The sequence below is a fragment of the Alosa pseudoharengus genome, unplaced genomic scaffold (assembly GCF_046254945.1).
Source record: "Alosa pseudoharengus isolate Yale_2024_CS ecotype anadromous, Long Island Sound unplaced genomic scaffold, YU_APseudo_1.1 YU_APseudo_1.1_scf_21, whole genome shotgun sequence".
Lineage (NCBI taxonomy): Eukaryota > Metazoa > Chordata > Actinopteri > Clupeiformes > Clupeidae > Alosa > Alosa pseudoharengus.
Genome location: NW_027468674.1, coordinates 31,827,812 through 31,841,756, shown reverse-complemented (window position 1 = coordinate 31,841,756; position 13,945 = coordinate 31,827,812). Strand labels below are relative to the sequence as shown.

At 48.4% G+C, this 13,945-nt stretch overlaps 1 protein-coding gene across 1 annotated transcript; it reads left to right on the top strand.

Annotated features, from left to right (window-relative positions):
- The first annotated feature begins 183 nt into the window (after nucleotides 1-183).
- LOC143138334 (rho GTPase-activating protein SYDE2-like) lies at nucleotides 184-13,900 on the top strand. Its single transcript, XM_076298830.1, has 6 exons — nucleotides 184-470; nucleotides 7,708-8,559; nucleotides 10,652-11,623; nucleotides 12,256-12,485; nucleotides 12,866-12,992; nucleotides 13,641-13,900. The coding sequence occupies exons 1-6, from the start codon at nucleotides 386-388 to the stop codon at nucleotides 13,898-13,900; spliced, it is 2,526 nt and encodes an 841-aa protein (XP_076154945.1). The 5' UTR covers nucleotides 184-385.
- The last annotated feature ends 45 nt before the right edge of the window (nucleotides 13,901-13,945 follow it).

The following is a 13,945-nucleotide window of genomic DNA, read 5'->3' as shown; positions in this document are numbered from 1 at the left end:
AACTCAAACATTTTAATAAGCCCTTCAAAACTGAATGTATAGCTTTGTAGTTAATAAATCACTCTGGATTGAGTCAGCGAACTACATCTCCCATCAGCGCCCCCCTGTAACCAACGCAAGGGTTAAAATGTTTGGGAAAGAATCTGTGGAATTTCTTTCCTGTGAAATTTGGCCAGACAGTCGTAGAGCGAGCGAACGAGAGCGAAAGAGCTCACAAGCAGTAGTGTTGTGATGGAGGCGTTTAGAAATGTCCTGCTATGATGGAGTTTGGAGTGTTCAGTGGAATTAAAACGTTGAGGAGAACGTTGGTAACTAAGTTGTAAACTAAGGATCTCTTTTTGCCACTCCCCAGAGAAAACACACACATATTCGGGGGGATTCAGTTATGGCTGAACCCCTTCTAAAGCGGACTTTCTCGAGGTTGCGGGGCAAAGAGAAATTCCGTCGGAAAACAGACCCAAAGCTCGCTGGTAAGTGTTACGTTTCTCCTCTATAGAATTTATCGTTGGTTTAGTATTTTGCGATTGCCGTAGAGATCCTTGCGGAAAGATGTGCGCGTAATTCTCGTGTTTATTCGTGAGTGCAATAGAAACTTTTCAAATGGCATTTTTTTTGTTTTCAATGAGTGCAACATGTAGTCTACGTGAAATGCAAGAATCGTATTTTAAGGCGAAGACTAGCCTATAGGTATTCTATAGATAATTAATCATAGTCGTGTTGGCTGATTTATGTTAACCTACATGTGACCCTAACCTCTTTGCCATGTTGTGTAGGTATGTCGGTATGTTGTGTAGATTAGCCTATTCCCTCGTGGGGCATGCCATGATATTGATGTCATTTGGAATTTTATAATCGAGTAAACTCAGTGCGTGCGACCCTCAATTTCGTAGGAGAGTCCCTGATGCTTAAACATTTCCTTTTGTTCCATTTGGTCGAGAAGGCATGCTGTTTACATTCTTCCTACACAAGTTAATGTTATTGAAATGTGGGCGATAACACTTAGCTAAAGAAGACAGTGTGAAAAAAACCTGAACAAACTCAACTGTGGAACGACCATTGTCAATAGCCCACCACTTCAGTAACACGTTCGCAAAATTGTGAGTTACATAATTCCATTCAGCAGCCATATCACGGGCCCCGGTACGCTCCTCCGGAGCTTGCCAGATAACACCATAACAAAGTGAATCCGTATTGAGGAATTGTGTCTCATTCCTTCCCACATTAGGCCACCGTGTCTGGTGTCTGTAAAGTGTGTGTGTGTGTGTGTGTGTGTGTGTGTGTGTGTGTGTCTTTTCCTAGTGAAATTCCTGTCTGTCAGTCCTCATGAATAAGCGACCGTGTGCCATGTACCCTACCCATGTGCCATGTCTTGGACGTGTACTGAATAACGTCTTTATAAGTTGTTGGATTTGATTACACCAGAGGAGGGTGGGTTGTGTTTGGGACAGACTGTCAGAGAAAGGATTGCTTGTTGAGTTAGTGAGGCAATGACAAACGTTTGCAGGGTAGACCTACTGCTGACTTAATGTGCCTTTTGTACTCAAATGGATAATTCAGCAGTTTGAAGATGACAAATGCTATGTCTCAATAAATCTCAAGTTCTAGTTTTGAGTCTATCTCCAATGTAGACCTATACAGATCCTACAATTGAAACAGATCCTACAACAGAAACTCCGTTTCAATTTTCAGTTTTCAGGCCCTCAACTGGGGTTTGTGACCTATGCCTCCAAAGGGAGTTGGAAACAATAGATCTTCAGATTTGTGACTGCTATGCCAATAACAGATCTCTAACATAAGCTTCTCCTTGTCATTTCAATGACACCACTTTTCACATCACATTCACACCATAGTGTCAGTGAATGGTAAATACATGAGTTGTAGTGTAGACTCTCTCTCCTCCTCTCACTCCTTCTCAAGTCTTTCTTGCTTAATGTTTTCACCATGCCTTGTCCATAGACTTCAGCATACTCTTGCCTGGTCTCTCTCATTCCACTCGTTTTCTCTTGCGCCCTGTTTCTCTCACCCCTTCTCTCACTCTCCCGCCCCCTCCTTGACTGCTTGTTATGTCTAAAATAGGGAAGGCAGCAGCACACACACTGGATTGTGTGGACATTTGGAGTGTAGTTGGAACTTATATACACACTTTGCGCCACTTAGACTTGGAACAGTGTGTGTGTGTGTGTGTTCTTGTCTATTGGGCTGTTGGGTTCATGATGCCCCTTATAGAATATGGGAATGCATAGAGAGAGAGGGAAAGAGACTACAGCTGTGGCAATACAGTCCAGCTGCAGGTCATGGCTGTTAAGGAAGCTCTCTCTCTCTCTCTCTGTCTGTCTGTCTGTCTCTCTCTCTCTTTCTCTTTCTCTCTCTCTCTCTCTCTCTCTCTCTCTCTCTCATTTCCCTCTCTTTACTGTGTGTGTGTGTGTGTGTGTGTGTGTGTGTGTGTGTGTGTGTGTCTTTTTAAGTGCTTGATGTAACGTTTGTTTAGCTTTGTAGCCCATGTGTTTGTGTGGCTGTGTGCCCTTGTGTGATCCTTTGCTCACCAGTGACTGTCAAAAGAGTTCTTTATCTGTGCTCTCTGCCCATCTGCAGACCACATGAGGATCAGAAAACAAATCTCTCTCTCTCTCTCTCTCTCTCTCCCTCCCTCTCTCCTTTCCCTCTCTCTATTGACTACCATTTCTTATCTGTCATAGAAAATCTTGCCAAAAATGGAGGATGTCGTTCCAAAGTCCAAATGCACTGGAAGAGGTGAAATACAGCAAATATGTGCAGTTTGGCCTCTGTGCGGTCACTTCATTATGTTGCTGGCCAGAATAAAATGCTTATGTAATGTAGGAACTGTAATGGTGCAACACAACATTTTGCATCTCTTCCTGTCACTGTTGGGTTATTTATATGTTTTGAATCCCATATGTGTTTTTTTACAACTTCCACTTCCTCAGCTTCCTTGTGCCGCTGCTTCCGTAGTGCATGTCATTTGCTTTTTTAATCAAGGAAGTCAAGGACGTTAAAAAGACAACACAAAAGAAAATAACAGCAGCAGTGTAAAAATGTCCATCATAGTTGAAGTAAAGGCTAACATATGACACATATAACTGACAGATCTCAGAATCTTTGGGGGGGCGGGGGGGCGCATGTTGAGATGATTGCACGTGGTTAGGGTATCATATCATGTTTAAAAATGTGGCAAAAAGCAGTTGTGATCATGTCGGTTACTGAAGAGCTTATTAGCCAGGACTTGGCATTCTAGAATAGGCCAAAGGGGAAGAGAACAGGGGCGAAAGAGTTGTTTAGAGGGGAGTTTCCTCTCCAACACTGACAGTAACGAGGGCCTCTTTCCTCAATCGGCGCTCTGATCATACGCAAGAGGGTTCCTGTAATTTAGGAGAGGGGGGGATCCCAAGGAATGGCTTGTGTATTTGTGTGTATATGAGAGAGGGAGAGGGAGAAAAAGAAAGAAAGAGGAAGAAAGAGAAGGAGACAGAGAGAAGGAGACAGAGAGAAGGAGACGGAGAGAGAAAAAGAGAGAGAGAGAGCAAAAGAGAGGGAGAGAGATGGCTCGGTCCCCTGAGGACAGGCCCTGCTGCGTTTCCTGTGTGTGTTCATCTCCTCTCTTGTGTTTAGATACCACTGCCAGAGCCCAGCGCCTCCATTTTGTAGCCTGACTGGATGGGAACAGGAGGCAGAGCTCTCTGCCCTGAGAGATGACTTAGAACGCCACTTGAATATATTCACAAGGACACGCATTGTGGTCAGAATGGTGCATTCTGGGAAAGCCAAGTATCTCAAGAGAGTGGCATTTAGAAAAGTTTACTTGGACCACAAATCTGCCCCGAGCTCTTAAAGCAGGCTTATTTATTTTCTCCTTTTATTGTCATTTCATTAGATATCTGAGAGCAATTTTTCTTTCGGGGCAGGAATGGAAAAAACCTTCAGGGGGAGAGGGATGGGTTGGGGGGATGGGTTGGGGGGCGGGGGGGGGGGGGTACTTAAATTTGGAAAACGGTTGAGTTTCCTGGAACGGTTGTGGTGATCATTTTCTTATTGAGCACAGAAAAGAGTTGGGGTAGATGGCAGCGTGAACTGCGAGTGCAACTGAAGATGTTGGTATGTGCTTTGGCAGGATGTCCCAAATTATGAAGGAGGTGGGGGTAGGAGGGAACGTTTTTGGGGGAGAGAGCTAATGGTTTCTCACAGCATACATTGTGAGAGAACTTTTCCACTCGTTTCTTTCTCTCACTCGCTCACTCTCTCTCTCTCACACACACACACACACTCTCTCTCCCTCTCTTTCTCTATTAATGCCAGGCAACTGGGATTCATTTATATAGCCACGTCGAGGTTCTAGAAAAGGCAAATTTTCAGTGACACCAACCCTACTCCTTAAAAGAAACTGAAAATGACGAGACCATTCTCCACAGTGTCAAGGAACTAAATAATTTTGATTTAAACTTTGCATTTTACTCAAGCCACACTAGCCAACTCTTTCAGATCCCCAAATCATTATTCACTTTCATGTGTGTGTGAAAAAGGAGCTCTTCCTGAAAGACACGCACCTTTTCATGTAATGAGTAAAGTCAAGATGAATGTTTTAAGATTAAGAAGGACCCAGCAGCTTTAGGGAGACTAGTGTTCTATAGCAATTAGATAAGCTCACAGTCGTGTTGGTTTTGGATTAGGTTATCTCTTTGGAGCCTACTCAGAAATAGTAAACCCTCTGCTCCAATGTACAGCCCATATTGCTCTGTCTGTGTAAAAGAGGGTAATGTGTTGGCTATAATTGAAGAGATCATATTATGTGAAGATAAAAAAAAAATCTGAAGGATGTGGTTTAGCCTCCCTGGAGGGATGGCTGTAAATCTTGTCCAGGGGCAGGCAGTCCCATGCAGCAGCAGAACACATTGTGTCATTGTCTCTCAAGCCAAGAGAGACGAGGAGCCACACAGCATGAGCAGCTTCTGGAACATGCTGCTTTCCCTTCAAAGAAAAACAGAGGCGAGCATGCTGTAAAACGTGCCTCCGTGCTCCTAAGGGTTCGCTCTCGGTATCTGATTACTTCATCACTGTTTTGGTGAACAGTTTGTGAAGTTCTTGTGTTCTCCCCTGACATAGTGGCGTATCTGTCAGCACTTATCCGCTATCTGCTCACAGTATTACTCACTCTTAGCCTTTTCAAATCCATTGCTTGGCTGTATGTGAAGATCAAAGACAGAAGGGATTTATACATAAACAGCGTGGTGGTCACTGTTTCATTTGTTTTCACAGTCTGTGTACGGTACATTCACTGCTAGTTAGTCTTTTTATTTTCTTTTTTGTGATCTGTTAGTCTTTGTTGACCATTAATGTAGGTCTGGAATAAGAGCCTTCGAGGGGGCATTACACAGCAGTCCTTACATACACATGGGCTATGAAGTAGTGCCGTCAAGTCATGATGTGGACAGGCCAGACAACCGTGTGTGTGTGTGTGTGTGTGTGTGTGTGTGTGTGTGTGTGTGTGTGTGTGTGTGTGTGTGTGTGTGTGTGTGTGTGTGTGTGTGTGTGTGTGTGTGTGTGTGTGTGTGTGTGTGTGTGTGTGTGTGTGTGTGTGTGTGTGTGTGTGTGTGTGTGTGTGTGTGTGTGTGTGTGTGTGTGTGTGTGTGTGTGTGTGTGTGGAGTGGCCTACGTGAATGAGTCTAAGAGGTGGAGGGTGAGGCCATGGCTCTGCAGATGAGAGCGAGCTTTGTGTTCAAGTGTGTGTATTTTTGGGCACAGTGATGAATGGTGAAAGGGCTGAAGTGTGTGTGTGTGTGCTCCATGATGTGGACAGGCTTGCAAACAGTTGTGTGTGTGTGTGTGTGTCCAGCTGTGAGTAGGCTAAAAGTACAAACTGGCTATTGACAGTAGCCCTACAAGTGTCAGACAGCTGGATGTTGTTCTCTCTCTCTCTCTCTCTCTCTCTCTCTCTCTCTCTCTCTCTCTCTCTCTCTCTCTCTCTCTCTTTTCCCTTCTTTCTTTCCCTTCTCTCTCTATCTCCCCCTCCCTTGTCCTGCTCACATTTAGGTATCCCTCCCAGCTGAGCCAAGACATGTAAGCTGTGAGCTGTGTATGAATAGGCTGGATATAGGGACAGTCCTCCCCCTGGTTCGTATAAATATACCTGTCTCTCTTTTCCTGCGTCTTTTCTAGTCTCCTCCACCCATGGCTCATTATCTCTCTTCCTTCAATACCCATCTAGCAGTCTTGTCTTCCACCTTTTTCTTTTTCTGTCCCCCATTCCGTGCTGTTTTTACTCTCTCCTCCTCTGTCTTTCTCTGCCCTCTCTTTTTCTGTCTTCTACTGTCCTTCATTTCTGTTCTTCCTTCTCTCTTTTTCTCCCCTGCCCCCCTTGGCCTTGCTCTCTCTCTCCTCTCTGTCTCTCTCTCTCTCTCTCTCTCTCTCTCTCTCTCTCTCTGTCTCTCTCTCTCTCTCTCCCCTCCTCTCTCTCTCTCTCTCTCTCTCTCTCTCTCTCTCGTCTCCTGTCTTGGCTGTGGTGGAAGTACAGGAAGTCATCCGCAGTCCCCCTGTACAGTCTGTTGCGCTCTGCTTTCCTCTGTGGCAGTGTGCCCTTGTGGGCGGGAGTCAGGGGCTCTGTGTGTGTGTGTGTGTGTGTGTGTGTGTGTGTGTGTGTCTAGCCTTGTGTGCTCTGGGTTATTCTGTTCCAGGTCGCTAACAACCCCCAACCCGCCTTTGCTCTCGACGACTTCCGGCATGAGCTCTTCGGCACTTTCTGCTGTCATACTGGGGTTGTCGCGGGTCATCATTTAGCAGCGCAAGATGGTGTCATGATTGTGTGTGTGCGATAAACAGTTTCACATATTCATGCTCTCAACCGCATCTATCTCATTTGGCAGAAGAATCCGCCTCGCAGTGAATATTCGTGCTTACTCTTGTAAATGCATGAGGTCAACAAACATGCAGGAATGCTTGTGCGTAATGCACGCACATACAGAAGCGCTGAGACAGACAGACAGACAGACAGACTGACAGACAGACAGACAGACAGGCAGACAGGCAGGCAGACAGACAGACAGACAGACAGGCAGGCAGACAGGCAGACAGGCAGACAGACAGATGCACTCAAGCAGACAGACAGATGCACTCAAGCACACAGAGCAGGACAGACAGAGGGCCTATTCATGACTGTGGTGGTCGGGACAGAGCCTCATGCATTCTATGCGTCACGAGTCACTCACAGAGGGGAGAGGGGGAGAGACCACCAGATGTGCAGGATGTCGAGAGAGAGAGAGAGAGAAAGAGAGAGAGAGAGAAGGGGGTGAGCAGGACGTTTTGAAAGTAGACGGCTAAATAGTTTAGCCCCCCACCCTCTCTTCCTTTCTGTGCTCCTGCATCTTTTTTTCCTCTGTTTGTTTGTTTACATGTTCTTGTGGAGGGCTTAGCTTTAGAACGCTGTGTTTGGAGAACAAGTCTGTGTTTCCAGATCGGTGGAGGGGGCGACAGCCTTTAACAGAAACACATGGCTTTATCATCAGACTAATGGCTCTTTTATTCGAAATTCAGCGTGATGGATTGAGTTCATTTCTCTGCCCCGACTTGAACCGCACATTCTGTCAGGCCCGGGATGGCGCTCATTCCTTCCTAAACCAAATATTTTCACACCAAATAAGGGCTGTAGTCAGCCCCAGCGGTGACAGTAATTGATGTCCCCTTTCTCCCCTCCAATTTCAGATGTCCAAGGGAAGACTCATCTGGACCAGAGTTCTTCATCATCGTCAGTGCTGACCTTTGTCGGTGCCGAAGTAGACAGCACGCTCGCCGAAGACTTTACCAGACGGACTCAGATCACTGTGGCCAAGAAGCAGAACTGGGCGAAGCAGGCGTCCACGTCCAGGGACCAGCCCCGAGTGGAGGCCACTCAAGCCCTGGTGCACAGAGCTCAGGAATGGGAGAGCTCCTCAGGAAAGACCCAGGCTTCGAAGCCGGCCTGGAGCCAAAGGACTTTGAGCGAAGATGGCGCTGAGGGCAGGTGTTTGGACTTCGAGTGGGAGGCCGTGCCCTCAAGCCCCCTGTGGGACTCGATCGACGCCGCTCTGCCTGACCTGGCTCCCCCTCCTGCGGCAGCAGGATACGCGGAGGTCAGCGCCTCGTCCTCCTCCTCTTCTTCTTCCAGCACAGTGCGGCTGGCCGGCCAGGGGGCCTACCTCCAGAACCTGGAGAGGAGCAGCCGGGCCTGGGTGCTGTCCACAGGAAAGACCCAGGCTTCGGAGGAGGCCTCGCGCCTGCTCTCCGGCGGCCTGACGGACAGGAAGCAGACGGCTGACGGGGAGCACAACATTTGGTACAACCCCATCCCCGAGGAGGAGGACGCGCGGGTGGAGGAAAGCGGTGGCGAGTACGGCGACCCCTGGAGGAGGAGAGGGGAGAGGGTGGCGGATGACCACAGCAAACCAGGGGCCGCGGGGAACAGCGCTGGCAGCAGCAGAGGGGCCCAGGGGGCAGCGTCCAGCACAAACCCCAGAGACATGGCTGCTGAGGTGGCCTGCAGCAGCAGTAGCAGCAGCAGCAGAAAGGACAGCCCAGGTATAGTCAGGCACCCCACCACACCACACGCCCCAGTCCTGAGGCAATCACACCACCCCACATGCCCCAATCCTGAGGCTATCACACCACCCCACATGCCCTAGCCCTGAGGCAGTCACCCCACACCACACGCCCCAGTCCTGAGGCAGCCACCCCACACACCCCAGTCCTGAGGCAGTCACCCCACATGCCCCAGTCCCAATTCATTCCTGCAACACTAGCATTAGCAGTATATTAATATTTGAGCACTGCTCAGGTGATCACATAAGAGTATACAGGGTTGGGATATGTGCAGGGATGGGCAAAAATAATCAAAATGCACTTTAAAATAAAATATCAAATACCTAATTTTAAGTGTCAAATTAAACTACAAAATACAGTAGCTATGCTATATATCAAAATAAAATACTGTATTTTTGTTTTACTAAAAATACTCTTTAAGGAAGCATGAAATCACTTTGCAAACCTTCCATATCTGTCTATTTAATCTATTCCTTCATCATTACACTGGTTCTGATTACGTGGACAATGTTTGAGAGCAACAGCTTTTCTCTGTGCACGAGACATGCCATAAATCTGCCAACAGATCAGCAATGCTGTCCAGCCTGTTACATCTCATAGCCTAAATACTGTATCAGAGATGTACTCAAAAAGTTACAACCGAACTTATCAAGTGGTACAAACTATCCACCGGACCAATTGAGAGCCACTGTGTTTCTTTAGGCGATACATGGGGCAACTTTTTGAGCAATTTATGTTGCAAGGCAACCACAGAACCGGTTCTTACTGATGAGTAAAGTTCTTCAGAAAAATAAGTTGCTCAATATCAAAGGGAATGTGCCAGAACAACAATACTAAAAAAAGTGTGGGTGAGCATGTAATCATGTGGTTGAATGAGTGGGTTGGTTTGAGAAGGAGTGTATTGTGTGTGTGTGTAAGCAACCTACAGTACACGTTATTCGTCTTGCACTGGATCATCTTCACAAATCTCAATGGGCCTCATTCACCAACCGTTCTTACGAAGAAATTTGTTCTTAAAACCCACTTACACAGTTTTTTCGAAGGTTATGGTATTCAGCAATGTTTTCTTGTTCTCAGGTTAGAACAGAATCTATGAACACTCAAGAGCACTCTTACACACATTTGAGAACTGACTTGTTTGTGCAAAATCAATGGTTATTGCATTTTCATCATGTCTGCAGGTGCAAAATATAATACAATTACAACTATATATTTTATCATTTATGATATTTTTGAATAAAAATATTATAATTATTCTTTTAATAAAATTAATTCCACTATTTTACAAAGCGTTAAGGTATTTTGAAATAAATAAACACAACCAATAACAGTTTTTCACATTTTATACTATCTACTAAATATAATGACTATTTACTTTTCAATTCCTAAAGCAGTGCTTTCTCTTCAAAGCATGTGTCATATACGGTAATCAAATTGTCTTGCTCATGTAGTGTATAATATAAGGTGGAAATGAAAGCGGGTGCCTCAGCCTCAATTTGTGTGCACACGGCCCTGCCGTATCATGCCCTTTTATGGGGATTGACAGGGCATTTACCTATGCTAATTAAAAACAATTGGCACACTGACACTTGTCAACTTAAGCAGAAAATGGTATTCATCATGATAAGAACCAAACTGCGAACAATTCTGAGGTTTAAGAACACCTTTGTGAATCTGCTTTTTTCGTAGTTTTCGTAGGAAGATATTGGTGAATGAGGCCCATTATTCTGAACACAACTCTGGAAAAATTACTAAGTCAGCCCCAGTCAGAGGCTACATTTATTGTTTTGCACTTTCATGGTGTAATCAGTATTGGTTTTACCAAAAAATATTTACAAAAATACACACCTATAAAGCATTTTGATACAAAATATGCAGCCATTTTCTTCCACCCAATAAAATACAAATGACAAAATACTATTTTGTATTTGAAATACCTATTTTAATTTGAAATACACGTATCATAAATACTGCCCATCCCATATGGAAGTGTGCATTTTGTATTGATGCTTTAACACTGCAAAACACGGGAAGTGTCCTGTCTTTGCTGACTCTCTGTCTCTTTGTCCAGATATGTCGCAGCAGAGGGTGCAGCAGTCTGATGTCCAGGCCGTGGCTGGAGCCTCAGGCAGCGGCAGTGCTGGTGGAGGTGCGACCTCCTCGGACAATCCAGCTCCGGCCTCCAAGAAGTCCAGTGCCTCGGGCGGGACGGGCAGCAGCATGATGGAGCGGATCAAGTCCCCGGGCACGGTCCGGCGCCTGTCCATGAAGATGCGCAAGCTGCCCGAGCTGCGCCGCAAGCTCAGCCTGCGCTCCTCGCGCTCTCAGCGCCATGCCAACGGGCAGGGCACCAGCGGCGCCAACGACGACGCCTCGCCGCCCAACGCCCGCAAGGAGTCGTCCAACAACGTGATCAGCCGCTACCACCTGGACAGCAGCGCCCCGCCGGCCCGACCGCGCCGACGGGCCTCGAGGGCGCGCTCCGCCGACAAGGGTGGCTACCTCAGCGATGGGGACTCCCCCGAGCTCCTGCCCAAGCAGGGCGGCGCCGCCTCGTCCACTCCCGCCGGGTCTCAGGGCTCCGGCTCGGCGGCCCCTCCTCCCCCTTTGCACCAGACCGGCCAGGAGGCCCCGGGCTCGGCCTCTGCGGTGCCCTTGGCGGACACCGGCTCCTTCCGCATGTACAGCCTGGCGGACCAGCCGCGCTGTGCCCAGCGCATGTCGGGCCTCCTCACCGTCCACCTGCTGGGCGTGGAGGAGCTGACGCGTGCCCCGGCGCGGGCCGACGCGGGCAAGGAGGTGTTCTGCGCCATCCAGGTGGACGGCGTGACGCGCGCGCGCACCTCACTGCTCACGTGCCGCGGCGCCACGCTGCCCCTCAACCACACCTTCAACCTGGAGCTGGAGCGGGCGCGCCTGCTCAAACTGGTGGTCCTCACGCCCGTCACGGCCACCACAGGACAGCCCGCTAACGGCTCGGTGGCACCCACGCGTAACCGCGTCTGCTGCCTTGGGGCCGTGGCCATCCCACCACTGTTCAGAGGTGAGTCAACATGGGGAGGATGAGGGAGAGCACCCGTACACTGGTCTACAGTGGTTTACACTGGTGTACACTGGTTTAAATCAGATCTGTTTCCAAATAATATTTTAATTGATATCATTTACTTTAAAGAGAACAAAGCTTTTTTTTCCCAAAGCCACCCACAAATGAGTCAATGAAAAACAAAAGTACGTCTGCTGCGTTTACAGGAATAAACATTAAGTGCTGCAAGTCTGCGACTCAAGAGATCAAAGGGCCAATTCTGGAGAGGATTTACTGTTCTCTCTTCCTCACTTCTCCCTCCTGAATCATCTGCTGTGTTTGTGCTTCCTCTGGTCTCTCTATCTCCACATCTCAACCTCAATCTGTCTCCCCACTTCCCTCTGTGTACTCCTTTCTTTCAATTCTCCTCTCTCTCTCTCTCTCTCTCTCTCTCTCTCTCTCTCTCTCTCTCTCTCTCTCTCTATCTCTATCTCTATCTCTCTCTCTCTCTGTCTCCCCCAACTCTCTTTGCTGCTGTCATCCCTGCCCATCCATCTTTCCACCTTTACTTTACATTTCACACACTCTTCTTTTTTTCTCTCTCTCTCCACTTCATCCCCCCCCCCCTTCACCCCTTCTTTCTCCGGCCGTAGGCTCGCGCAGTCAGCAGCTGTGTGTGCGTCTGGAGCCGCGGGGGCTGCTCTACGTGAAGTTGACCCTGCTGGAGCAGTGGGAGGCCCCGCCGCCGCGCCTCAGCGAGCTGCCCCCTCCCAGCGTCTTCGGCGTGGAGCTGCGCCACCTGGTGGACAAGGAGGGCTCGGCGCTCCAGGTGCCCCTGCTCATCCAGAAGAGCGTGGCGGAGATCGAGAAGCGCGGCCTGAAGGTAAGAGGGAGGGAGGGCGCTTTCGCTCTCTCTCTCTCTCTCTCTCTCTCTCTCTCTCTCTCTCTCTCTCGGCACAGCTGCCTGCGCACGTTTTTTGATCAGGCACGACGTGGAACTATTTATGGAGTGGAAAACTCAATGGAAGGGAGTCCGGCGAGTTTCAGTGGAAAAATACAGCTTGAGGGATCGGGGGGTTTGGCGTTCTGGTGGCAAAATTCTTCTCAGCCGAAGGCATTTGTTATTATGGTTGGAAGTTGTCAACATCACACAATTCTTTCTTGGTGTCTGCTGTGTATTAACAAGTGCAAATCTGTGTGTCTGTGTGTGTGTGTGTGTGTGTGTGTGTGTGTGTGTCTGTGTGTGTGTTCACATGTGTGCAGGTAGTGGGCCTGTACCGACTCTGTGGTTCGGCCGCAGTGAAGAAGGAGCTGAGGGATGCGTTTGAGAGGGACAGTACAGCGGTCACCCTCAACGAGGACCTGTACCCAGACATCAATGTCATTACCGGTTCGTACCACAATACCCCTGGCAGCACTTTCCAGAGCTCTTATCTCCCTTTCTGTGGTATATCTTACTGTGGCGAAAGGAAGTCACATCGTGTGAACTTGCCAGATGGGCAGCTATGTCTGTAATGGATCTGACCTTAGACTGTAGAACAGACCTTGCCCTGAACAAACCTGGCCCTGGTCAATGACAAATCAGTACCACAGAGTTTAACTGCTGTCAGGCCCAGAGCAATGCCAAATCAGTACCACAGAGTTTAACTGCTGTCAGGCCCAGAGCAATGCCAAATCAGTACCACAGTTTTAACTGCTGTCAGGCCCAGAGCAATGCCAAATCAGTACCACAGAGTTTAACTGCTGAGTCTGGTTTTGATGGTGGTGGTTTGCCAGTGAGGGTCTAACTGACTCGTATAGAGGAGCCTTCCACCCCAAGGCAATGCTGCCAAGCAGGATGACGAAGACAACCTGCTATATTGAACGCTTGTGACAGCATTTACCACAGCCCAAGTGATTTAGGGAAAATGAGGAGGAAAACAAGATTAGCTGGATTGGTCAGGGGCTCTGGTGGAGAATGCACGCTATGTTCAATAGGTCAGTCTGCCTCAGTCCATCTCAATCAGCCTAGCTGCTTCTGCTGTGTGATTTGGCGCAGGCATCCTGAAGGACTACCTGCGGGAGCTGCCATCGCCACTCATCACGAGGACCCTGTACGAGGTGGTTCTGGAGGCCATGTCCTTGAGGCCAGCCTGCCGGACCGACGCGGACACCCAGCGCAGCCAGAGCACCGTGTCCCTCCTCCAGTGCCTCCCCGAGCCCGAGAAGGTACCTCTCCTCTGTGCTTTCTTCTCTTCTCCCTCTCTTCTTCTTGTTTTCCACCGCCATCCTTTGTACTCGTCGTTCGCCGATAGTTGATGTAGGCTGGGAGTGCTGGCGTTGAGGTAAAGGGAACGGGCCCGG